Raw genomic sequence first — 27578 nt, forward strand, 5'->3', positions numbered from 1 at the left:
ACAAGTGAACATCTACACAAAAAATGACAGAGAAATAATTTCTGCCATTCTTTGGGCCGTCTGCACCCATCCGATCCATCTAGTATGTCAGCAATCTTGGAGACTGGAACACCTGAAAATTCTGGCCTTGCTTTCACTTCACTTTCAAACCAGATACCTGCTCACACATCAGAAGAAAACACCGTGGCATTTGGTGTGAAGGAAACCATGCCCTTCAGTGACACACATCCAGGTGAACACGCAGGGGTAATATGACAACACTACACGGGATCTGGTATGGCTAAAGATCAGTGCTTTCAGGAAACATCTTCCAACCCAACCTCCAACACTCTTTCACTCTTCATTGCCTTGAACTCCACAGAAGTCAGTGCCTCCAGCTGCATTCTATCTTCTCAGGCCTGTTCCACACACACAACTTCTGCCAAATGCAGGATTCTGGGGGAACTAACGCTGACTCTAAGGACAAAGAAACCATGATAGCAGAAATAGATGGAGGCATTGGCACCAGATGTGAAAGGAAATCCAGACAAGAAGGCTTGCTTTCCAGAAGCCAGACAGAGCTTCCTTACCCCAGCTATGTTCCAAACTCTAAGCCAAGCTCTCACTCACTGCACTCTGAAGACGTTGACTCTGTCAGCGCCAAGGACAGCACCAGCATTCCCACTTTTGTCAGGCGATGACAGGAGCGTTTCATTCAGTGACATTGCTTTGAAAGAGAAACATACACAAGTTTTACCCCTCACAGCTCTACGCATTCAAAATATGGAAATGACTCCCTCATTTCTGTAATTCTGATGTACCTTCCAATCCTGTAAGGTTTACTTCTAGAGCTGAGGAATAAAAAAGAGAGCAAAGAATTACCCGCACATCTCTGCCATCACACACCAGCTCTGGCTCTCCTGAAATACCCAGCTACTGTGTGGCTTATGAACATATAAAACGTTACTAAACAAAAACAAATAAAAAATCCACACACCATTTTTGCTGCTTTTTGGAACACAGTGTAAGTACTTGGACATAAGGCCAAGAAATGCTGTCATCAGTCAAGCAGCACATGGAAGCATTCAAAGACAAAAGTGGCTGAGAAACTCCTCAAGAAGGAATAATGGTCTTCTCTGTGGACACTAAAATTCAATCCCACAACTTTTGGAATCTAAACAGTTTTTTTAAGCTGCAAGTAGGGCCATAAACTCTTCCCCTAAAGCACCAGCTGGAGGATTTTATTTCAGGAAAAATTCACCACTTCTCAGAAAACTTCCAATTCTCCTGCTCTTCTCCCATGATTATGAAACTTTAAATGAAAAGGAGTTAATATGAGAAATATTTCAAATTATTTCAGGAAACCATCGAATCAGAATTGCTCAGGTTGGAAAAGACCTGCAAAATCACCAAGCCCAGCCTCAACCTAACCAGACTACCCTAATTCAGACAACACATTCCATGAGGGATTCAGTCTGAATGCCACACACAACATGCTGACTTTATGTGTTTCTGGAGACTAGCTCAAGGAAGCCAGGAGATTTGAAAATACAGCCTTATCATTTCCAAATGCATATACTTTGTCCAGAACAAGGGAAACAGGGAACAAAGCTACATAGGAAGAAGGCCTACAAACACAAATACAGCTACGAAGAAAATCCACAGCATGATGTCATATCTAGATAAATGAGAGGTTTCACACAATAAGCCATTAGAGATCTGCATTATCATTCAACATACAGAGACAAATCTAATGATCAGAGAATTATCATTACCATGCAAGACATTGAAACTGGGAAAAAGTGCTTCATACATTCTACAAGTGTAGTCACCAACCACGAATACAAAGCGTTGTCCACACAACATGATTGCTGACACACCTTCTGTCCACATTCAAATCCAGCCACTCACCATCCTCGCCCTGCATTCACAACCTTCCCTTGCACCGACGAGACACACAACACAAAGCAGTCTGTCAGCTCCTAGCAGCAGCACGTCATTCAGTGACAGCTGAAGGAAACATAAGCCTATCCAAGTCCTTTTCAAGACAGCTGTAAACACGCACATCAGGTCACCCACTTCATTGAGGCCTCTCTTCCACATTGTAGACTAATTTAACCTTCAACAACAAACAAAGAAACACTGTCAGGTGACGAACCAACAAAGTGGCTTTTCTCCTGACAACTGCCTTCTAGCATAGTCTCATCCATTCCGTGAACGTCCTCATCCGTGAGGTCAAGGTTCAAACAAACCACTTTCCTCCACGAGTTCTTCAGATGCAACATCCTCAAGCCATTTCCAAATGACACTCCTGAGATTCTCTTGAATGTTTGTTGATAACAAACAGCTCCAAGGACCAGCAGTTCAACCGGTTACTGTACTACGTGCACAAATACCATGACAGGGGTGCATACAGGGACATTGCTTCCCTCAACATATCATCATGCAGAGAGTATGAGAAGAGTTTGAATGTAAAGCAGACATTAGATATAGGGCCATTAACCTCCTGTTTCAAGACCATCACACCCAACACACCCAGCACATGTGCTACTGGGAAGTCATCCAGCCCTGCCAACAACGCAAAGAGCAAGGTGGCAGTCAAAACAAACTCATGGTTGGAAGCACACAGAAATAAAGAAATCATAAGTTGAAGTCTCTCCTTGTTGGCCTGTTTTAGAAGGTAATTCTGATAATCTACAAGACATCCTCTCTAATCTTCTTTCTTTTACCCCAAACAGAAAAGGTTGTCTACTGCTGATTAAGACCTTGTGAAAGGAAGGAGGAATTCCCTGTAATACAACACTCTCATTTTGCAGCGTAAGAGCATTGGCCAGAAATAGAAATCGTGAACCACAACCATTCAGGAAGTACAGGGCTGAAGACACAAAAATCACAGTGAAGGAAATGCACATCACAGGGATACAGGAAACTAGAGAAGGTTAAATGAGGATTCACACTGCCATTATATGCTGTTCTAGCTCTACAGAATTATTCCACACAGTTTTGAGGAACAACCCGTTCCCAGGCAGATATTGTTGCCTCTAATGACACACAATTGAGAAATGCAGTGGAAACAGCACAGAGCTTTGCACCACCTATGAAATCAAAATGCACCCATCTCAAAACCACGCTAACTATCTATATCCTAGGTACCAGCCCAGCCTCTCACCTTCTCCCAACACTCACACACTTCAGTTGCATCATCAACGGTAACAGCATTGGGCACTAAGTTGATCATGAACAACACCTCATTCAGCAGCATTTCACAGGAACATAAGAATATAAAATGCTTCCTACTGACAACTTCGAACATTCAAGGCAAGAATGCAAACAGCTCCTCCATTGGACATTTATAAGTGATATCCCACTCTTGAATGTATTATCAGCTTCACTGAGACCCTCCTTCAGCATCTGAAGAGAAACCAGGGCAAAAATTCTGAATCTAACAAAGCGGTGAACAGCACTGTCACTGCAGTGAACAGTCTTGCATCCACCCAAGCCTCATGAAACTGGACATTCAAATGATAAAACCCAGCTCAGTCAAATGCCACAGCATGTGCTAGCAAAGATACGCCCAGATTTATTCTTATCAGGTCATCAGGATATTGAAAAAATAGAAACAGTCAAACACATCCTTACTTTTCCTCACGAGCCACTCACACACAGGATCCCAAACCAATTGGCAAAAACTACCAGCTGCAAAGATGGTGTTTCACTGTGAAAAAACATAAATTGACACCGTCAAAAGAAGATTTGTACAGTCAATTCAGCACACACACTGATGATCAAACATGCTGCTAGAAATGAAAAGTGTATACTGATACTGAATTCCAACAGAAAATGAGGTCATTCCTCAGGGGAGAAACAGAAATAACCTCTGGCAGTATTGGGGATGGAACGATCAAAAGTCTGTGCATTTTGGGAACGTCGAGAGTAAAAAAGAGTTCACTTCAGGGATAAGAGGAGACTTGTACTGCCAACAGCCACTCAAACAAAGGAAACCTGGGGCAAGGAGGGGAAACGCCATACGGCACAGAGGCAAGACTGAGAGGAAGAAGTAAGTGAGGAGGAAAGGAGGCAGTGTGGAGGCGGCGCGGTGGCAGCACTCACCGTGAGGGCGTCGGGCTCGGCGGCGCGGTGCGCGGCAGCGTCTTCCCCGCGCGGCGGCGCGGCCTCGTCGGGCGGCGGCCGGGCCGGGAGCGTGTCGCAGCAGCTGCCGCCCGCGCAGCGCGGCTGGCTCTTGCGCGAGTCGGCGGTGAGCGACACGTCGTGCGAGTAGGAGCGCAGGAAGGCGCGGACGCCGTCGATGCCCACGAAGTGCGAGGCCGGCACGCCGCGCCACGCGCCGCCGGCCGAAGGCGCCGCGGGCGGCCGCGAAAGCCGCCGGCGCCGCAGGCGCAGCGCCAGCAGCAGCAGCAGCGAGGCCACCAAGAGGCACGACACGGCCGCCACGGCCAGCACCAGCCAGCGCGTCAGGCCGAGCGCGGGCTCGGCCGGCGCCGCCGCGCTGCCCAGCTCCGACAGCAGCTCGGCCACGCTCTCGGCCAGCACCACCGTCAGCGTGGCCGTGGCCGACAGCGCCGGCCGGCCCCGGTCCTTCACCACCACCACCAGGCTGTGCCGGGCCGCGTCGCGGGCCAGCGGCGAGCGCGCCGTGCGCACCTCGCCGCTGTGCAGCCCCACGCGGAACAGCCCCGGCTCCGTCGCCTTGGCCAGCTCGTACGACAGCCACGCGTTCTGCCCCGCGTCCGCGTCCACCGCCACCACCTTGGCCACCAGCGCGCCGGGCTCCGCCGACCGCGGCGCCAGCTCCACGCCCGCCCAGCTCCACGCGCCCGCACCCGAGCCCGCACCCGGCATCGCCGCCGCCGGCGGGTACAGCACCTGCGGCGCGTTGTCGTTCTCGTCCGCGATCAGCAGCCGCACCGACACGTTGCTGCTCAGCGGCGGCGAGCCGCCGTCCTCCGCCCGCACCCACAGCTCCACCTCGCGCACCTCCTCGTAGTCGAACGAGCGCAGCGCGTACAGCGCGCCCGTCTCCGCCTGCACCGACACGTACGACGACAGCGGCGCGCCCCGCACACGCCCCTCCCGCAGCCCGTAGCGCACGCGCGCGTTCTGACCCCAGTCCGCGTCCCACGCGCGCACCCTCAGCACCAGCGCGCCCTCCGCGTTGTTCTCCGCCACACGGGCGCTGTAGCGCGCCTCCGCGAACACCGGCGCGTTGTCGTTCACGTCCAGCACCCGCAGCGCCAGCACCGCGCCGCTCCGCAGCGCCGGCGACCCGCCGTCTGCCGCCCGCACCGTCACGTTGTACTCCGACGCCCGCTCGCGGTCCAGCTCCCGCGCCGTCACCACGCTGTAGTAGTCGTCCAGCGCCCGCTCCAGACGGAACGGCACGCTCTCGCCCAGGCTGCACCGCACCTCCCCGTTCGCGCCCGAGTCGCGGTCCTGCACGTGCAACAGCGCCACCACCGTCCCCGGCGCCGCGTCCTCCGAGATCTCGCTCAGCGCCGAACGCACCCAAATCTCGGGCGCGTTGTCGTTCACGTCCGTCACCGAGATCGACACCTTCGCCGTGTCGAATAGTTCCCCTCCGTCTCGTGCTTGTACTTCGAGTTCGTATGAATCACCTTCCTCGTAGTCCAGGTTCCTCACCAGCCGGATCGCTCCTGTGTCGGGTTCCAGGTGAAAGAATTCCGTTACTACTTTTGTCTGTTTTCTCAGCGAATATTTCACGTTTCCATTGGTTCCGTCGTCGGGGTCGGTGGCGGTGACGCTGAGCAGCGTGGAGCCCACGGGCACGTCCTCGGCCACTCGCACCGTGTACACCGCCTGGCTGAACGCGGGCGCGTTGTCGTTGGCGTCCAGCACAGCCACGCGGATGCGCGCCGTGCCCGTCCGCGACGGATCGCCGCCGTCGCTCGCCCTCAGCAGCAGCTCGTGAAACGCCGCCTCCTCCCGGTCCAGCGCCTTCGCCAGCACCAGCTCGGGACGCTTCTCGCCGTCGCCTCCCGCCTGCACCGACAGCGAGAAGTGCTCGTCGCCGCTCAGCGCGTAGCTCTGCAGGGAATTCGCACCCACGTCCGGGTCGTGAGCCTCCGCTAGTAGAAACCTTGATCCAACAGCTGTTGTTTCACTAATTCTCAGTTCTTTTTCTGATTCCTCGAACGTGGGAGAGTTGTCATTAATGTCCGTGATTTCCACTTCGATTGCATAAACCTTCATTTCGCCGTCCACGATCAGCTCGCAGCGCAGCACGCATTTCTCCTGCAAACGGCACAGCTGCTCCCTGTCGATCCTCTCGGCCGTCACCAAGTGGCCGCTGCTCGCATGCAGAGCGAAATACTGCGTCCTGCCTTGGGACACCACGCGGGCGCCGCGCCCGCCCAGCGCCGCCGGCTCCAGCGCCAGCTCCTCGGCCACGTCGCCCACGAACGAGCCCTTGGGCAGCTCCTCGGGCACCGAGTAGCGCAGCTGCCCCCACGCCGCCTCCCACGCTGCCAACAACACGCACCACAGCAGCGCCCGCTGCCTCCGGCACCACCGCCCTTCTCTCGCCGCGCACATCTCCCGCACGGACCCGCCGACAACGAACCACCGCAGCTCACGCGCCGCTCCCACTCCGACTTCTTCTTCTGCCAATTCTCTCCCGCCTTCTCCGGCTCCGGTTCCGGCTCGGCGTCCGCTGCCGACCGCTCCCGCCGCCCCTCCGCCTCGCTGCAGCACCGCTCCGCACCAAGGGGCCGCTCGCAGCCGCCCGGACGCCGACACAGCCAGCGAGCGAGCGAGCGAGCCGGGCCGCAGCGGGCGGGGCTGCCTGCAGCGCTCCGCTCCTTCCTCTCCTCCGCGGTGAACAGCGGCGCCCGCAGCCGACGCCCGGCACTGCACGCACGGCTCCACCGAGCAACGCCGCTGCCTCTGCCGCCGCAACACGGAAATAACGCTTTGTGCACTCCGCTTCTTCCAGTCTTTGCGGTCTTCAATGATAAAACATATTGCTTCTATTTTTAAGGCAGGGTCTGGTCAGAGCGAAAGGACGGAATTCCCCTCTAGTTCGTTATTTCTAACACCGATTAAGGAGAAGCTTTATTCCTTCTCTAAAGACTTCTGAGTCTTATCTCCTGTTTTTGTTTTTTGTTGTTTTTTTTTTTTTTTTTTTTTTTTTTTTCTTTTTCAGAAGAACTATCTCCATCGGGAAATCCAATGACCGTTCTTGCAATTTTTCCTGAAAGCAATGCTCCTCACCTTTCCAGCACTGTGTGTGCCATGAAGTCTACAAATATTTGTCATTTCTATACTTTCAGTGTCAACAGCCCTGACAAAATCATTGCATTCTCTCTATGACGCACATGAAAGCGATGTCACGTGCCATGCACATATCCAACTACAGCAGGAAATGGAGTTTCCAAACCAAACCATAGCTCTCCTTCATAGTTACGTAAGCTTCCTTGTATCTACTTCCTTGATTCATACACCATCATCTGTCCATTTGAGAGAGCCCACGTGTCTGGGGACACTGACACCACATTCACTTGGATTCTAATTCAGAGAAATTTGGAAAACAGAATAGCTGTCCTTTGGCTCCAATGAGATCCTGAACAGAGTGCGTGGGACAAACATCGTGTTTTGTAAGGAACTCTTCACACTACCTGAAGGGAGGCTGTGGGGAGGTGGAAGTCAGCCCCTTCTCCCATACAACAAGCAGTAGGACTGGAGGGAAAGGCTCCATGTTGTGCCACAGGAGATTCAGGTCAGATGTTAAGAAATACCACTTGTTAAAGAAAGCAATCAGGTGCTGGAACAGGCTGCCCAGGGAGGGGGGTGGAGTCACCATCAATGTTCAAGAAACGTTTACATCTTGTAGTGAGGCAAAGAGTTTAGGGGGGAAATATTGGTGGTAGGAGAATGCTAGGAATGAATGACCTCAGAGGTCTTTTCCAACCTATGAGCAGCGTGGAGCCCTATGATTTTACAGGAGCCACAATCTCACCTTCAGCCCTCTGACAGGGTGGCTTTGTGCTCCAGACTCCAAGGGATGAGACCAACATGTAAATGGGGGGATTGAACACAAGCCCTCCGCCCCAGTTCGCAACGTGGTCTCAAGTAGCCACACTGCCACAAGTGCATCAGAGGAGATGGGCATGTTCTGTACCTGATGATCTTCTGCTAATACTTCAGCACGCAAAGATGAGCACGAGACTTTCCCCAAAAACCTTCTCCTGCAATCCAGTAGCTTGGCTCGACATGATATTCTTGCTTCTAGATGTAAAGAAACAAACTTCCAGCTGTCCCATCTGGGGGACTGTGCTGCAGGGCATAGTTGCATCTGCTTTAAGAAGTCACCTCCCAAAGCACTTGGAAGTCACTGACAGTTCAAGCAGCATCTTCATTTGCTTTTTGTATGCAATCTCTTCCTGAAGGGGACAAAACAATTATTTCTTCTTCAAGGTCATCACGATCATGGAGACAGCAATGAGTTCTTCTTGGGTTTGGTAGTCTTGGCAATCTCCAACATGTACCAAGGAGCATCTTCTTTTGAATTCCAACTTAAAATACCTCCAAGTAATCCCTCACATTCGCAGAAGCAGCCTCTCCACCAAGTACTCCATTGGTTATTCTTTCCATCATTCTGCAGATAATCTTTCCTCAGCTTTCAGCCCTGTACCATCAGCAGTGTGCTACGTGCATTTGTGGTTTCCGTTGTCCTTCCAGTGTCAGCAGCCGTTCCCCTGCATCCATAACACACCATGAAGGGACTCTCCCATGCACATTCCCCAGTACATCAGGAAGACGAGTTCTCAATCCATGTAGTTCCCACTTACTGGATTAGAAGAGGAGCCAGCAGTTCCCCGAGACCTCTGAGACAGCAGACTGTGTGTCTCCAGTCCTCCAAGAAATGAGAACAACCCACAAGAGGTGGCCAAAGCACTGCAGACAAGTCTGTTCCACTTCCCCTTGTCGATGGAGTGCCACGGGGCTTTGAGATGTTGTGGATGAGTGCAGTGGTGGATGACCTTTTACAACCTCTTGATTGCAACAGTGGCTGGATTCTGCACCCACCAACTCCCTCTATTACATTAACATAGTGGGAGACTGCAGCAGCTGAAAACTCTGGCCTTGCTTTCAGTTCACTTCAATTTCTAACACGATACCTGCTCATACACCCAAAGAAAACAGCACAGAACCTGGTGTGAAGGAAACTTGTCCCGATAGAGACATACATCCAGGTTTACATATAGGTGTAATATCACAGCACCCCATGGGACCTGGTATGGCCCTAGAACAGTGTTTGCAGGGAACATCTTTCCCCACAACACTCTCTGCACTTTGTTGCCTTCAGCATCACAGAAGTCAGTGCCTCCAGTTCTATTCTGTCTCTTTCACCTCTCAGTCCTGTTCCACATAGGCAGCTTTTGCCAAAAGCGAGATTCTGGGGGAACTGACGTTGCCTCTAAGGGTAAAGAAACCACAATCATAGCAGAAATAGATGCAGGTATTGGCACCAGATGTGAAAGGAAATCTGGACAAGAACGTTTGCTTTCAAGAAGCCAGACAGAACCTCCTTAACTCAACAGTTTTCCAAACCCCAAGCCAGCCTGCCACACACAGCACTCCCAAGTCTCTGGCTCTGTCAGCATCATGGGCACCATCCACATTCCTACTCTTACGTCACACAGCACCAGGAGCATTTCAGCCACTGCACTGTGTAGGAAGACAAACAGACACAAGTTTTATCCTCGACAGCTCTACACATTCCAAGCATGGAAACGACTCCCTCATTTCCACAATTCCAATCGACCTTGCAATCTTTTAAGCTTTACATTGGCAGCAGAGAAATAAAAAAGCAACAGAGCAAAGAGTTACCTGCACATCTCTGGCAATCTACACTAGCTCTGACTCTCCCAAAAAACCCAGCTTGTGGCTGACATGAACAAGGCTCAAGAACATGGAACACATCACTGAACAAAAACAAGAACAACCAATAAACAAAAACTCCACCATTTTTGCTGCTCTTTCAAATTCAAGATATTCACATGAATATAAGGCCAGGAAATTCTATCATCAGTCCATCAGCACACGGAAATAATCAAAGAGAAATGTAGCTGAGAAACTCCTCAAGAAGAAATAATGGTCATCCCCGTGGACACTGAAATTCAATCCCACAACATCTGGAATCCAATCAGTTTTAAAGCTCCTGATAAGGCCCCAAACTCTTCCCATAAACTGCACAGTACAGGATTTCATTTCAGGGAACATTCTCCACTTCTCAGAAAGATTCCAACTCTCCTGCTCAGCTCCAACAAATATGAAACTTTAAATTAAATACAGCTCATATAGGAACTTCTTCAAATTATGCCAGGAAACCACGGAATCAGAGATTCAGAACTGATCAGGTTCCAAAAGGCCGTCAAGATCATCAAGTCCAACATCAGTATAACCATAATACTCCAACAATGCAAACTATGAGGCACTCAGACCCAGTTTTGTCACACATAGCATCCTGCCTCATGTGTTTGTTGAGACTTGCTCAAAGGTCAGGAGTTTTAGCAATGCTACCTTATCATTTCCAAGGGCATACAGTATGTTCAGAAAATGGGAAACGTGGCACACAGCCACCCTGGGCAGAAGGCCTATAAACACAAGTACAGTTATGAACAAACTCTACATCACAATGTCATATCAAGATACACAAGAAGTTTCACACAAGATGTACAAGCCACTACAGATATGCATCACTCTACGTAAAGACACGACTTTTGTCACCAGAGGATCACCATTACCATGCAAGACAATGAAACTGGGAAAAAATGGTGCATAAATCTTACAGGTCTTGACACCAACTGTGAAATCAAACCATTGCCCACACAGCATCATTGCTGACCCACCTGCTGCTCACATTCAAATCCAGCCACTCACCACCCTTGCTCTGCACTCACTACCTCTTCTTGCACCATGCATACATCCAACAGGAAGCAGGCTGTCAGCTCCTACCAACAGCACGTCATTGAGGGACAGCTGAAAGAAACTTCAGCACATCCAAGTCCTTCTCCTGACTGCTGAAATCACTTAAGCCAGCTATTCCAGTCTGCTGAGGGCTCTCTTCCACACTGACTACCACATTAAACTTTGACAACAAGGGAGGCCAATCTGACAAGTGAAAGACTTACCAGCCACGGCTCAGATCTCCTGCTTCACTGTCAGCAAATGTCATTCAACGTGGAGACAAGGTGATCAACCCACAACGTATCTCTTACCATACCAATTACCTGCTCGCAGAGTCTGCTCCAGTCCTGTGAACTCAGCATTCAAACAATCCTCTTTCCTCCACAAGTTCTGCACACACAGCATCCCCAAGACTTTCCCAAATTATTCTCCTATGATTGTCTACAATATTTGCTGATAACAAACAGCTTCAAAGAAGCAGCAGCCCAGCCCATTTTTCCACTACATGTGCAAAGATGTGTCAAGGGTGGATACAAGGACATTTGTACCCTCAACATCATGCAGAGAGGTTGTGAAAAGCTTCAATGGAAAGCACAAGTTATACATAGGGTCGTTATCATTCCATTTCAAGAACACCTCCCCTGATACACCCAAAACATGTGCTCTTGGCACGTCCCCCTACTCTGCCAACAATGCAAAGGGTAAGATGGCAGCCAAAGCAAGCTCACTGTTGGAAACATAGAGAAACTAGGAAACTGCAAGTTGCTTCCCATGGGCCTATTTTGGAGGATGCCAGGCCTTTTCTTCAACATCTCCCATCCATGGCACGGTCTTCCCTCAACAGATCAGTGCACAGAAAGCTTGCAAAGAGTTTAAAGGGAAGGAGAAATGATACATGGCATCATTAATGTATCATTTCAGGGCTCTATCGCCCCAGGCAATAAACACACGTCAGATTGGGAAGATACGAAAATCTGCAATCAGTGCAAAGTTTAAGGCAGCAGTCAGAGCTGGCTCACTCTTGGAGGCACAAGAAATAACAGAACTGTAGGTTAAGCCCCTTCTCAGGGGTCGTTCAGACTCTCAGGTTTCTGAGGCACTGGATGCAATTGCCATCCATCTTCTGCTTCCTTCTCACTTACAGAGAAAATTCTATCTTCATGTGACTGAGACATTCACAAAAGAGGGAAAGATTCCCTCCAGCTCAACACACGCTTTTCCAAATGCAACACATGCTTTTACATCCACACACGGAAAACAGGAACCACATCCAGCCCGGAAGTGCAGGCCTCAATGTGCACAGATGACTGCGAAGGAGCTTCACATCTCAAGGTCACAGCAAGAATGGAATCCATTACTGAGATTGCATGCAGCAATTACAAGCCATTCTACCCATACAGCACTGCTCTACATACAGTTACCAAGCAGAAGCGATATTCTCAGGGGACTGTCATTGTCTCCTGTGAACTCAGCATTCAAATAATTCCCTTTCCTCCACGACTTCTGCACACACAGCATCCCCAAGACGTTCCCAAATCAAACTCCTATGACTGTCTTCAGTTTTTGTTGTTAACTGACAGCTTCAAAGGAGCTGCAGCCCAGCCCGTATCTCCACTACCTGTGCTAAGACCCAGTCAGGAGTGGATAGGGACACATTTCCTCCCTCAACATACCATCATGCAGAGAGGTTGTGAAGAGTAAATGAGAAACAGAAATTATATGTGAGGTCACTAACAGCCCATCTCAAGACCTTTTCACTCAACACACACCCAGCACATGAGCTGGAGGGATGTTATCCAGCTCCACCAACAATGCAAAGGGTAAGGAAGCAATCAAAGCAGGCTCACTGCTGGAAGCACACAGAAACTAAGAAACCAGAAGTTGAAGCCTCGTCTTGTGGGCCTATTTTGGAAGTTGCCCAGACTTTCCTTCACCATGTCCCATCCTGTGCACGGTCTTCCCTCATCAGACTATTGCGTAGAATGGTTGTGAAAAGTTTAAAGGAAGCAGAAATTATACATGGGGTCTTTCATATTTCATTTCTGAACTGTCTCATCCTTGGCAATAAGCACACTGGGAAGACAGTAAAACTTGCCAACAGTGCAAAGCCTAAGGCTGCAGACAAATCTGGTTCAATATTGGAGGCACAAGAAATAACAGAACTGTAGATTCTTTCTCTTGGGTCCTTCTGACATACAACTTTCTCAGACACTGTATGCAGCTTTCTTTCACCTTCTGCCATTTTGCTTACACAGAAAAGTCTGTCTTCATGTGACTGAGACATTCACAGAGGAAGGAAGGATTCCCTCCAGTTCAACACATGCTTTTCCAAAGGCAAATGCACCATCAGTACATGGAAAACAGGAACCACATCCAGCCCGGAAGTGCAGGCCTCAATGTGCACAGATGACTGTGAAGGAGCTTCACATCCCAAGGTCACAGCGAGAAAGGAATCCGTTACTGAGATTGCATGCAGCAATTACAAGCCATTCTACCCATACAGCACTGCTCTACATACAGTTACCAAGCAGAAGCGATGTTCTCAGGGGACTGTCATTGTCTCTAAGGACAGGGAAACCTGCATAACGATGCACACGATACAAGTCCCAGCACCAGGTATGAAAGGAAACCACTGCCCTGACAAAGCCACACTGACTCAACTATTTCCTATTCCTATACCAGACTCAGATTCCAGCTTTCCCACCAAAATAACCTCAATGCCAGAATGCAACATTTCAGCATCTGTTACCGCAGGAAGAGCTTTTCTTTTTTTTTTTTTTCCAATGACTTCAGAAGGAAACAGAAGCTTGTTGAAGGCCTGACAGATGAAAATATTCCAGGTACGTATGGACATTTCATCCCCCAGTCCTGTGATTTCAACAGATCTTCCAGGCTTTGAAAGATACCAGGCCATGGAGGCCGAGCAACAGACCTTGGAAACAAAGCCAGCAATGACATAAAACAAAAGGAAGTGAGCCCAGCCTTCTCAGGTTATGTCACTGAGCACTTCTGCACGTAACTTAAAACAACCAAACACATAATCTCAAACTAAAGAACAGTAGAAAACAAAAAAGGACCCAACAAACAGAAAGAACTAGGATACCTATCATCTATAAAGAGATGAGAGAGAGGAAATTCAGACCCTCCGTCTGCCCCGTCTCTATAGAGATTCGTTCTATTCGCTGAGCAGCCATTAGGAAAAGAGAAAAGAAAGTTGACAACAACAGCAGAAATGCTGCTAGCAAAAAGCATTGCAGTCAATCATCGCTTGAAAGTGACAACCCTGCTGTTCCTTTGTGCCCATCCAAAGAGGAGATACATGACTCACATCCTTTGCTGCTCTGGGCATTTCATTACAACACAGCTCGTTTAGACCCAGTAGGACAATCGCAAGAGATGCTCCAGCTGTTACATGATATCACTGATATGGGAGCCACAGCATCAGTCCATGAAAATAAAATAAAAAAATACTGATCTCTGCCATTTATTCGGTCTCAGCAGATATGGAACTCGTTTTTAATTACTGATGTAGCTAATGAAAAGTGAGTGTTAGCTCAAAAAGGAAGGAACGACATCAAACCTACAGTGTTTGACTGGTCAATATTGACATGCAGATAAACTCACAGTGAGATTTAAGATAAGGAATCTATTACGCATGTAGTTGATCTGACGACTGAGTCGCCTCCCTTTGGGTGAAGATGAGAGAGGGAGAAACGGCACGAATTGAAAGGAGGCAGTGAAAGGACAAACACTTCACAAGACCCGAATAGAATCTCTCGACACGCCTCTGGCTACGGCGCTGTCACTACCGCTGTCCAAGCGAGAGAGGAACAACGCTCTGCAAATTAGGGACGTTGACAAAAAACAACTGAGAAAATGAGGACAGAGAAGAGAAAATAGAGATGAACAAAGCCAACAGTGCCACAAAGAAAGGAAGCCTGGAGCAAGGAGAGCAACCGCGATATCAGGGAAAACCAAATGCAAAGGAACAGGGGAACGAGGAGAGAGGGACACAGCGAGGGAGGCAGTGTGGAGGCGGCGCGGTGGCAGCACTCACCGTGAGGGCGTCGGGCTCGGCGGCGCGGTGCGCGGCAGCGTCTTCCCCGCGCGGCGGCGCGGCCTCGTCGGGCGGCGGCCGGGCCGGGAGCGTGTCGCAGCAGCTGCCGCCCGCGCAGCGCGGCTGGCTCTTGCGCGAGTCGGCGGTGAGCGACACGTCGTGCGAGTAGGAGCGCAGGAAGGCGCGGACGCCGTCGATGCCCACGAAGTGCGAGGCCGGCACGCCGCGCCACGCGCCGCCGGCCGAAGGCGCCGCGGGCGGCCGCGAAAGCCGCCGGCGCCGCAGGCGCAGCGCCAGCAGCAGCAGCAGCGAGGCCACCAAGAGGCACGACACGGCCGCCACGGCCAGCACCAGCCAGCGCGTCAGGCCGAGCGCGGGCTCGGCCGGCGCCGCCGCGCTGCCCAGCTCCGACAGCAGCTCGGCCACGCTCTCGGCCAGCACCACCGTCAGCGTGGCCGTGGCCGACAGCGCCGGCCGGCCCCGGTCCTTCACCACCACCACCAGGCTGTGCCGGGCCGCGTCGCGGGCCAGCGGCGAGCGCGCCGTGCGCACCTCGCCGCTGTGCAGCCCCACGCGGAACAGCCCCGGCTCCGTCGCCTTGGCCAGCTCGTACGACAGCCACGCGTTCTGCCCCGCGTCCGCGTCCACCGCCACCACCTTGGCCACCAGCGCGCCGGGCTCCGCCGACCGCGGCGCCAGCTCCACGCCCGCCCAGCTCCACGCGCCCGCACCCGAGCCCGCACCCGCACCCGGCGCCGCCGCCGCCGGCGGGTACAGCACCTGCGGCGCGTTGTCGTTCTCGTCCGCGATCAGCAGCCGCACCGACACGTTGCTGCTCAGCGGCGGCGAGCCGCCGTCCTCCGCCCGCACCCACAGCTCCACCTCGCGCACCTCCTCGTAGTCGAACGAGCGCAGCGCGTACAGCGCGCCCGTCTCCGCCTGCACCGACACGTACGACGACAGCGGCGCGCCCCGCACACGCCCCTCCCGCAGCCCGTAGCGCACGCGCGCGTTCTGACCCCAGTCCGCGTCCCACGCGCGCACCGTCAGCACCAGCGCGCCCTCCGCGTTGTTCTCCGCCACACGGGCGCTGTAGCGCGCCTCCGCGAACACCGGCGCGTTGTCGTTCACGTCCAGCACCCGCAGCGCCAGCACCGCGCCGCTCCGCAGCGCCGGCGACCCGCCGTCTGCCGCCCGCACCGTCACGTTGTACTCCGACGCCCGCTCGCGGTCCAGCTCCCGCGCCGTCACCACGCTGTAGTAGTCGTCCAGCGCCCGCTCCAGACGGAACGGCACGCTCTCGCCCAGGCTGCACCGCACCTCCCCGTTCGCGCCCGAGTCGCGGTCCTGCACGTGCAACAGCGCCACCACCGTCCCCGGCGCCGCGTCCTCCGAGATCTCGCTCAGCGCCGAACGCACCCAAATCTCGGGCGCGTTGTCGTTCACGTCCGTCACCGAGATCGACACCTTCGCCGTGTCGGAAAGCCCACCGCCATCCCTCGCGTGCACTCCGAGTTCATAGAAACTGGAGACCTCGAAGTCCAGGTTTCTCACCAACTTAATTGCTCCCGATTTTGGCTCAAGATGGAAAATATTCGAAGCTTTATCTGAAATCTCTGGAAATGAATACTGTATGTCTCCGTTGGTTCCGTCGTCGGGGTCGGTGGCGGTGACGCTGAGCAGCGTGGAGCCCACGGGCACGTCCTCGGCCACTCGCACCGTGTACACCGCCTGGCTGAACGCGGGCGCGTTGTCGTTGGCGTCCAGCACAGCCACGCGGATGCGCGCCGTGCCCGTCCGCGACGGATCGCCGCCGTCGCTCGCCCTCAGCAGCAGCTCGTGAAACGCCGCCTGCTCCCGGTCCAGCGCCTTCGCCAGCACCAGCTCGGGACGCTTCTCGCCGTCGCCTCCCGCCTGCACCGACAGCGAGAAGTGCTCGTCGCCGCTCAGCGCGTAGCTCTGCAGGGAATTCGCACCCACGTCCGGATCATGAGCCATAGGTAAGGGAAATCGAGTCCCCGTGGCTGTCATCTCGCTCATTTTCTGTTCCAGCTCCAAATTCTTGAAGCTGGGCGCGTTGTCATTAATGTCCATGATCTCTACTGTTACAAAATAAACCTTCATCTCGCCCTCCACGATCAGCTCACAGCGCAGCTCGCACTTTGGTTCGCTCTCGCACAGCTGCTCCCTGTCGATCCTCTCGGCCGTCACCAAGTGGCCGCTGCTCGCATGCAGAGCGAAATACTGCGTCCTGCCTTGGGACACCACGCGGGCGCCGCGCCCGCCGAGCGCCGCCGGCTCCAGCGCCAGCTCCTCGGCCACGTCGCCCACGAACGAGCCCTTGGGCAGCTCCTCGGGCACCGAGTAGCGCAGCTGCCCCCACGCCGCCTCCCACGCCGCCAACAACACGCACCACAGCAGCGCCCGCTGCCTCCGGCACCACCGCCCTTCTCTCGCCGCGCACATCTCCCGCACCGAACCGCCGCCACCTCACGATCGCTGCTTCTGCGTCGCTCCGACTTCTTCTTCTGCCAATTCTCTCCCGCCTTCTCCGGCTCCGGTTCCGGCTCGGCGTCCGCTGCCGACCGCTCCCGCCGCCCCTCCGCCTCGCTGCAGCACCGCTCCGCACCAAGGGGCCGCTCGCAGCCGCCCGGACGCCGACACAGCCAGCGAGCGAGCGAGCGAGCCGGGCCGCAGCGGGCGGGGCTGCCTGCAGCGCTCCGCTCCTTCCTCTCCTCCGCGGTGAACAGCGGCGCCCGCAGCCGACGCCCGGCACTGCACGCACGGCTCCACCGAGCAACGCCGCTGCCTCTGCCGCCGCAACATGGAAATAACGCTTTGCTTCTTCCAGTCTTTATTCCCTCCACTGAGAAAACATATTTCTTCTATTCGGCAAGGTTTTTATGATTAGAGCGAAGTAGAGTTCCCCTGCAGGTCGTTATTTCTAGCAGTGAGTAGGGAGAATCTTCATTCCTTCCTTCATTAAATACTTCTGAGTCTTCTCTCGTGTTTGCACTCTGGGAAATCCAATGACCTCTCTTCGTGCATTTCTGCCGATTGAAAATCTTCCTCTGCTTTCCAGCACTGTACGAGTCCAGATAGATTTCTGTAGATTCTATGTCAACAGCCTAGACAAAACCATTGCATGGTCTCTGTGCAACATGGGAAAGGGATGCCATGTGCCACGTGCATATCCAAGAGCAACAGAAACTGGATTTCCCATACCAAACCACTGCGAACTGCCATTGTCTTCAGACAGTTTGTCTGCTTCCCTGGTTCACACATCGTGCTCCTGTCCATTTCAGACTGTCTGCATTTCTGGGAGCAATGACTGCACATTCAGTTTGAATCTAATTCGGAGAAATTTGAAAAACTGAATGGCTGTCCTTTGGATTCACTGAGATCCTGAACAGAGGGCATGGAACAAACACTGTGGTGTAAGGAGCTCTCCACACTGCCTGCAGGGAGGTTGTGGTCAGGTGGAAAGCAGCCTCTTCTCCCACATAACAAGCAATAGGACTGGAGGGAATGGCCCCAAGTTGTGCCACTGGAGATTCGGTTCTGATGTTAGGAAATACTTCTCTGAGACGTCAGATGCTGCATTGGGCTGCCAGGGAGGGGGTGGAGTCACCATCAATGGAGGCGTTCAAGAAACGTTTAGATGTTGTACTGAGGGAAACCATTCCATGGAAAACATTGCTGATACGTGGACGGTAGGACTGAATGATCTTAGAGGTCTTTTCCAATCTTGGTGATTCTGTGATTCTATGCTGCAGGAGCCAGGATCTCCCCTGAGCCCTTTCACAGAGTTGGCTTTGTGCTCCAAACCTCCAAGGGATGACACCAATATCAAAATGGTGGGATTGAACGCAAGCCCTCCCGCCCAGTTTGTAACACGGTCCCGAGTAGCCAGCATGCCACAGGTATATCAGAGGTGATGGGCATACTGAATGCTTGATGATCTGCTGCTACTACTTCAGAATGCACACAAGACCACCACTCTGATCTCCAAAAACCTTTTCCTGCAAGCTGCTCGTTTGGCTCTACATTACATTTCTGCTTCTAGATGTAAAGAAACAAACTTCCAGGTGTCCCATCAAGGGGACCCTGCTGCAGGGTATTGTTGCACTGACACAACTCTGCTTTAAGAAGTCATCTCTGCAGCACTCCAAAGTCACCGACAGTTCAAGCAGCATCTTCATTTGCTTTTTGTAAGCAAGGCTCTTCTTGGAGGGGCAAAACAATTCTTTCTTTCTCCAACGTCATCATGGTCATGGCGATGGCAATGTGCTCTTCTGCCGTTTGTCTTTTCCAACACGCTGCAAGGAGAATTCTACTTTTAATTCCAACTTAAAGGACTTCCGAGTATTTTCTCACATCCGCAGAAGCAGCCTCTCCACCAGCTACTCTATTAATTATTCTTACACTCATTCTGCAGTTAATTTTTGCTCACCTTTCCAGATTGTATGATCAACGGTGTGCTACTTTCACCTGTGGTTTCTATTGTTGTGTCAATGTCAGCAGACTACAAGAAACTGTTCCCCAGTATCCATAACACGTCATAGTGCAGGGAAGGGTGCCTTTTTCTCCAGTGCTTCAGGAAGATGAGTTCCCACTCCATGCAATTCCTCCTTTTTGGATTGGAAGAGTGTTGCTGGGTGAAGGATCATACAAACAAGATCGGCATTCGCGATTGCCGTGTCATGAAAGAAAGGAGCTTAATGAAACAGGCACAGAGCTTGACACAACATAGCAATCAAAACATGCTGCAGCCAAATACACTGCTGACCCACCAGCCTCCCTATTTAAAGGCTGGCCTTTGCTCTTGTACTGCCTGTGAACCTCTAAGCTGCAAGAAGAAAAGAACACTTCGTGACCTATGGAAAATGATTACACGTACAAGTGAGCACAGAAGTGAAGGAGAAAAGATTTCTGCCATTCTTTGTCAGGGCAGTCTGCACCCGAGGGTTCCCACTTGTATCACTGCACTCCTGCAGTCTGGAATAGTCAAAAACTTTGCTTTCATTTCACTTCAACTTCTAACAAGAGACAGTGAGAGGTAGACTGTGCTTCTGCAGTGGAAGTTTACAGCATTTTCTGTATGTAGTGCAGGCCCTTACTGGATTTATAACCTTCCTGCGAAACAGTTGTCTCTAGTATTGTCTGGGCGTAGAGTAGGCCTTTACTGAACTTGCAATACTCTTGTGAAACTCTTGCATATGTTATTTATTTAAAACAAAGCTGATGAATAGATTGAAGTTGAGAATGGGGTGTACTAACTCAGGAAGGACTGAGACAGCACAAGATAAGGAAAATACGCAGGATGGGGAGAGCCCAGCACAGGACAGAGCGGAGCTGCCAACTTGGAAATATCTCCCTCCAATCAAAGTACAAAGCAGAATGGATGAGCTAACTTGGGCACACTGGAGATATCTGCAATGTTTCAAAGAACAAAGCATACCTAACAACAACAGTTTGGTAACAATTCTTATATAGGGATGTACCACGGCAACAGCGTTGGGAAGACTGGGATCCTCAGACACAACCAAAGAGTGCCAGGAGAGGTATTACCTGAGCCGGGCCCAGGGTACAGAACAGCATGAATTTCACTGGCTTGAGGTGTAATTTCTCCCTTGCCAGTAGGGGACGTGTGTCCGTTATTCCAATAATGAATAAACCTTGCTGCTATCACTAAGATCTTTGACTAACTAGAAATCTTTGATTTTGACTGCTTCTCACATTACCTACACATACATAAGAAGAAAATACCACAGTACCTACTCTGAAGGAAACTGTATCCCATTAGAGATGGTCACCCAGCTGTGCATGCTGGTGTAAAATGACAGCACTACATCGCATCTGGCATGGCCCTACATCAGTGTTTGTAGGGGACACATTCCCCCACACCACTCTTCTGTTCTTTTTTGCCTTCAACATCGCAGAAGTCAGTGCCTCCAGCTGCATCCCAGATCTTTCATTTCTCAGATCTGCTCTACATACGCAGCTCCTGCTAAATACAAGATTCTCGGGGAACCAAGACTGTCTGTATGGACAAGGAAACCAGGATCGTAGCAGAAATGGCACAGGCCTTAGCAGCAAACGTGAACTCAAACCTAAACTCTCAGCCTTGACAGCTCTACGCAAAGTACAGAACCGACTCCCTCATGTCCACAATTCGAAGGGATCTTTGCAATCTGTGAAGCTTTACCTCGGCAGCAGAGAAATAAAAAAGGAAGAGAGCAAAGAGTTACCTGCACATCTCTGGCATTCTACTCCAGCTCTGGCTCTCCTGCAATACCCAGCCAGTGGCTGACGTGAACAAGTCTCATGAACAGACAACACAGAACTAAGAAGTCAAGAAAACACAGCCACCATTTTTGCTGCCATTTCGAATTCAACATGTGAACATGGACATAAGGCCAGGAAATGCTTCCAGCAGTCAAGCAGCACAGGGAAACTCTGCAAGAAAGATTGGTGGTCCTCTCTGTAAGCACTAAAATCCAAACCCACAACACCTGGAACTTAAAGATTTTCAACTTGCAGCTAGGGCCTTAAATTCCTCCCCTGAACTACACAGCACACAATTTCATTTCAGGAATATTTCAGCACTTCTCATAAAGTTTCCAACTCTCCTGCTCAACCTCAGTGAATAGGAAACTGCAGATGAAAAAGAGAGAAGATGGGCATTTTTTCAAATCATTTCAAGAAACCATAGAATCATAGAATTGATCAGAATGGAAAAGACTTCCCAGATCATCAAGACCAACCTCAGCCTAACCATCCTACCTGAACTCTAACAACCAAAACCAGGAAGGATTAAATCCCAGGGTTTTCACACAAGACATTCTGCCCTCATGTGTTTGTTGAGACTTGTTCAAGGAAGGCCAAGAGTTCCTGCATCACAGCCTTTACATTTCCAAATGCATCTGCTCTGTTCAGAAGGTGGGAAATGTGGCACACAGCCACCCTGGGCAGAAGGCCTATACACAGAATTACAGCATTGACAAAACTCTTCATCACAGTCTTGCACTTAGATAGCCTAGAGGCTTCTCCCAAGATTTATAACACATTACAGATACGCATCACTCTGTATACAGAGAAAAATTTTGTCATCAGAGGATCACCATTACCATGCAAGACGATGAAACTGGGAAAAAATGGTGCATAAATCTTACAGGTCTTGACACCAACTATGAAATCAAACCATTGCCCACACAGCATCATTGCTGACCCACCTGCTGCTCACATTCAAATCCAGCCACTCACCACCCTTGCTCTGCACTCACTACCTCTTCTTGCACCATGCATACATCCAACAGGAAGCAGGCTGTCAGCTCCTACCAACAGCACGTCATTGAGGGACAGCTGAAAGAAACTTCAGCACATCCAAGTCCTTCTCCTGACTGCTGAAATCACTTAAGCCAGCTGTTCCAGTCTGCTGAGGGCTCTCTTCCACACTGACTACCACATTAAACTTTGACAACAAGGGAGGCCAATCTGACAAGTGAAAGACTTACCAGCCACGGCTCAGATCTCCTGCTTCACTGTCAGCAAATGTCATTCAACATGGAGACAAGGTGATCAACCCACAAAGTATCTCTTACCATACCAATTACCTGCTCGCACAGTCTGCTCCAGTCCTGTGAACTCAGCATTCAAATAATCCTTTTTCCTCCACAAGTTCTGCACACACAGCATCCCCAAGATGTTCCCAAATCAAACTCCTATGATTGTCTTCAATATTTGTTGATAACAAACAGCTTCAAAGAAGCAGCAGCCCAGCCCATTTTTCCACTACCTGTGCAAAGATGTGTCAAGGGTGGATACAAGGACATTTGTACCCTCAACATCATGCAGAGAGGTTGTGAAAAGCTTCAATGGAAAGCACAAGTTACACATAGGGTCGTTATCATTCCATTTCAAGAACACCTCCCCTGATACACCCAAAACATGTGCTCTTGGCACGTCCCCCTACTCTGCCAACAATGCAAAGGGTAAGATGGCAGCCAAAGCAAGCTCACTGTTGGAAACATAGAGAAACTAGGAAACTGCAAGTTGCTTCCCATGGGCCTATTTTGGAAGATGCCAGGTCTTTTCTTCAACATCTCCCATCCATGGCACGGTCTTCCCTCAACAGATCAGTGCACAGAAAGCTTGCAAAGAGTTTAAAGGGAAGGAGAAATGATACATGGCATCATTAATGTATCATTTCAGGGCTCTATCGCCCCAGGCAATAAACACACGTCAGATTGGGAAGATACGAAAATCTGCAATCAGTGCAAAGTTTAAGGCAGCAGTCAGAGCTGGCTCACTCTTGGAGGCACAAGAAATAACAGAACTGTAGGTTAAGCCCCTTCTCAGGGGTCGTTCAGACTCTCAGGTTTCTGAGACACTGGATGCAACTGCCATCCATCTTCTGCTTCCTTCTCACTTACAGAGAAAATTCCATCTTCACGTCACTGAGACATTCACAAAAGAAGGAAAGATTCCCTCCAGCTCAACACACGCTTTTCCAAATGCAACACATGCTTTTACATCCACACACGGAAAACAGGAACCACATCCAGCCCGGAAGTGCAGGCCTCAATGTGCACAGATGACTGTGAAGGAGCTTCACATGTCAAGGTCACAGCGAGAATGGAATCCATTACTGAGATTGCATGCAGCAATTACAAGCCATTCTATCCATACAGCACTGCTCTACATACAGTTACCAAGCAGAAGCGATGTTCTCAGGGGACTGTCATTGTCTCTAAGGACAGGGAAACCTGCATAACGATGCACTCGATACAAGTCTCAGCACCAGGTATGAAAGGAAACCACTGCCCTGACAAAGCCACACTGACTCAACTATTTCCTGTTCCTATACCAGATTCAGATTCCAGCTTTCCCAGCAAAATAACCTCAATGCCAGAATGCAACATTTCAGCATCTGTTACCGCAGGAAGAGCTTTTCTTTTTTTTTTCTCCAATGACTTCAGAAGGAAACAGAAGCGTGTTGAAGGCCTGACAGATGAAAATATTCCAGGTACGTATGGACATTTCATCCCCCAGTCCTGTGATTTCAACAGATCTTCCAGGCTTTGAAAGATACCAGGCCATGGAGGCCGAGCAACAGACCTTGGAAACAAAGCCAGCAATGACATAAAACAAAATGAAGTGAGCCCAGCCTTCTCAGGTTATGCCACTGAGCACTTCTGCACGTAACTTAAAACAACCAAACACATAATCTCAAACTAAAGAACAGTAGAAAACAAAAAATACAAAACAAATAGAAAGAACTGAGATACTTACCATCTATTTACTATTTATCATCTAATTACTGATGTAGGTAATGAAAAGTGAGTGTTAGCTCAAAAAGGAAGGAACGACATCAAACCTACAGAGTTTGACTGGTCAATATTGACATGCAAACAAACTCACAGTGAGATTTAAGATAAGGAATCTATTACGCATATAGTTGATCTGACGACTGAGTCGCCTCCCTTCGGGTGAAGATGAGAGAGGGAGAAACGGCACGAATTGAAAGGAGGCAGTGAAAGGGCAAACACTTCACAAGACCCGAAAAGAATCTCTCGACACGCCTCTGGCTACGGCACGCTCACTACCGCTATCCAAGCGAGAGAGGAACAACGCTCTGCCAATTAGGGACGTTGACAAAAAACAACTGAGAAAATGAGGACAGAGAAGAGAAAATAGAGATGAACAAAGCCAACAGTGCCACAAAGAAAGGAAGCCTGGAGCAAGGAGAGCAACCGCGATATCAGGGAAAACCAAATGCAAAGGAACAGGGGAACGAGGAGAGAGGGACACAGCGAGGGAGGCAGTGTGGAGGCGGCGCGGTGGCAGCACTCACCGTGAGGGCGTCGGGCTCGGCGGCGCGGTGCGCGGCAGCGTCTTCCCCGCGCGGCGGCGCGGCCTCGTCGGGCGGCGGCCGGGCCGGGAGCGTGTCGCAGCAGCTGCCGCCCGCGCAGCGCGGCTGGCTCTTGCGCGAGTCGGCGGTGAGCGACACGTCGTGCGAGTAGGAGCGCAGGAAGGCGCGGACGCCGTCGATGCCCACGAAGTGCGAGGCCGGCACGCCGCGCCACGCGCCGCCGGCCGAAGGCGCCGCGGGCGGCCGCGAAAGCCGCCGGCGCCGCAGGCGCAGCGCCAGCAGCAGCAGCAGCGAGGCCACCAAGAGGCACGACACGGCCGCCACGGCCAGCACCAGCCAGCGCGTCAGGCCGAGCGCGGGCTCGGCCGGCGCCGCCGCGCTGCCCAGCTCCGACAGCAGCTCGGCCACGCTCTCGGCCAGCACCACCGTCAGCGTGGCCGTGGCCGACAGCGCCGGCCGGCCCCGGTCCTTCACCACCACCACCAAGCTGTGCCGGGCCGCGTCGCGGGCCAGCGGCGAGCGCGCCGTGCGCACCTCGCCGCTGTGCAGCCCCACGCGGAACAGCCCCGGCTCCGTCGCCTTGGCCAGCTCGTACGACAGCCACGCGTTCTGCCCCGCGTCCGCGTCCACCGCCACCACCTTGGCCACCAGCGCGCCGGGCTCCGCCGACCGCGGCGCCAGCTCCACGCCCGCCCAGCTCCACGCGCCCGCACCCGAGCCCGAGCCCGCACCCGCACCCGCCATCGCCGCCGCCGGCGGGTACAGCACCTGCGGCGCGTTGTCGTTCTCGTCCGCGATCAGCAGCCGCACCGACACGTTGCTGCTCAGCGGCGGCGAGCCGCCGTCCTCCGCCCGCACCCACAGCTCCACCTCGCGCACCTCCTCGTAGTCGAACGAGCGCAGCGCGTACAGCGCGCCCGTCTCCGCCTGCACCGACACGTACGACGACAGCGGCGCGCCCCGCACGCGCCCCTCCCGCAGCCCGTAGCGCACGCGCGCGTTCTGACCCCAGTCCGCGTCCCACGCGCGCACCGTCAGCACCAGCGCGCCCTCCGCGTTGTTCTCCACCACACGGGCGCTGTAGCGCGCCTCCGCGAACACCGGCGCGTTGTCGTTCACGTCCAGCACCCGCAGCGCCAGCACCGCGCCGCTCCGCAGCGCCGGCGACCCGCCGTCCGCCGCCCGCACCGTCACGTTGTACTCCGACGCCCGCTCGCGGTCCAGCTCCCGCGCCGTCACCACGCTGTAGTAGTCGTCCAGCGCCCGCTCCAGACGGAACGGCACGCTCTCGCCCAGGCTGCACCGCACCTCCCCGTTCGCGCCCGAGTCGCGGTCCTGCACGTGCAACAGCGCCACCACCGTCCCCGGCGCCGCGTCCTCCGAGATCTCGCTCAGCGCCGAACGCACCCAAATCTCGGGCGCGTTGTCGTTCACGTCAGTCACCGAGATCGACACCTTCGCCGTGTCGGAAAGGCCACCCCCATCCCGTGCCTGTACCTCGAATTCATACAGTTCGTCATCTTCGAAGTCTAGGTTCCTCACCAGGCTTATCACTCCCGTGTCATGCTCCAGCTGGAATACCTTCGATGATTTTTTTGTTGTTTTTCTCAGTGTGTATTTTATTTCGCCGTTGGTTCCGTCGTCGGGGTCGGCGGCGGTGACGCTGAGCAGCGTGGAGCCCACGGGCACGTCCTCGGCCACTCGCACCGTGTACACCACCTGGCTGAACGCGGGCGCGTTGTCGTTGGCGTCCAGCACAGCCACGCGGATGCGCGCCGTGCCCGTCCGCGACGGATCGCCGCCGTCGCTCGCCCTCAGCAGCAGCTCGTGAAACGCCGCCTCCTCCCGGTCCAGCGCCTTCGCCAGCACCAGCTCGGGACGCTTCTCGCCGTCGCCTCCCGCCTGCACCGACAGTGAGAAGTGCTCGTCGCCGCTCAGCGCGTAGCTCTGCAGGGAATTCACACCCAGATCCGCATCGTTTGCGTCGGGTAGGGGAAACCGTGATCCCACGGCTGTTGTCTCGCTTATTTCTTGCTGTACTTGGACTTCCTCGAAGCTGGGTGTATTGTCGTTAATGTCCGTGATTTCGACTTCGATCGCATAAACCTTCATCTCGCCCTCCACGATCAGCTCACAACGCAGCACGCACTGGGGTTCGCTCTCGCACAGCTGCTCCCTGTCGATCCTCTCGGCCGTCACCAAGTGGCCGCTGCTCGCATGCAGAGCGAAATACTGCGTCCTGCCTTGGGACACCACGCGGGCGCCGCGCCCGCCCAGCGCCGCCGGCTCCAGCGCCAGCTCCTCGGCCACGTCGCCCACGAACGAGCCCTTGGGCAGCTCCTCGGGCACCGAGTAGCGCAGCTGCCCCCACGCCGCCTCCCACGCCGCCAACAACACGCACCACAGCAGCGCCTGCTGCCTCCGGCACCACCGCCCTTCTCTCGCCGCGCACATCTCCCGCACGGAACTGCCGCCACCTCACGATCGCTGTTTCTGCGTCGCTCCGACTTCTGATTCCTCTTCTCTCTTTCCTTCCTCTGCGGCTCCGGCTCGGCGTCCGCTGCCGACCGCTCCCGCCGCCCCTCCGCCTCGCTGCAGCACCGCTCCGCACCAAGGGGCCGCTCGCAGCCGCCCGGACGCCGACACAGCCAGCGAGCGAGCGAGCGAGCCGGGCCGCAGCGGGCGGGGCTGCCTGCAGCGCTCCGCTCCTTCCTCTCCTCC

The 27578-nt window shown here is 52.8% G+C and overlaps 1 protein-coding gene across 24 annotated transcripts in view; it reads right to left on the reverse strand.

The window, feature by feature from the left end:
- The window catches only part of LOC128081397 (protocadherin gamma-A4-like), a 179201-nt gene that overhangs the window by 103330 nt on the left and 48293 nt on the right, over positions 1-27578 (reverse strand). For 3 of the 24 annotated variants that reach the window (XM_052684575.1, XM_052684585.1, XM_052684584.1), the window contains exons 2-3: positions 26577-26963; positions 16028-16714 (exon numbers count right to left, since the gene is read on the reverse strand). The exons of 11 other annotated variants lie outside the window; for them this stretch is intronic. In XM_052684575.1, coding sequence (XP_052540535.1) covers positions 16028-16714; positions 26577-26963 — 1074 coding nt within the window. Of the gene's footprint in view, positions 1-4863; positions 6202-16027; positions 17102-26576; positions 27325-27578 lie in introns of all 24 variants that reach the window. 10 more of the 24 variants (XM_052684574.1, XM_052684589.1, XM_052684583.1 and 7 more) reach the window with 7 other exon arrangements.

This window comes from Tympanuchus pallidicinctus, unplaced genomic scaffold (assembly GCF_026119805.1).
Source record: "Tympanuchus pallidicinctus isolate F22 unplaced genomic scaffold, pur_lepc_1.0 scaffold21, whole genome shotgun sequence".
NCBI classification, from domain to species: Eukaryota; Metazoa; Chordata; class Aves; order Galliformes; family Phasianidae; genus Tympanuchus; species Tympanuchus pallidicinctus.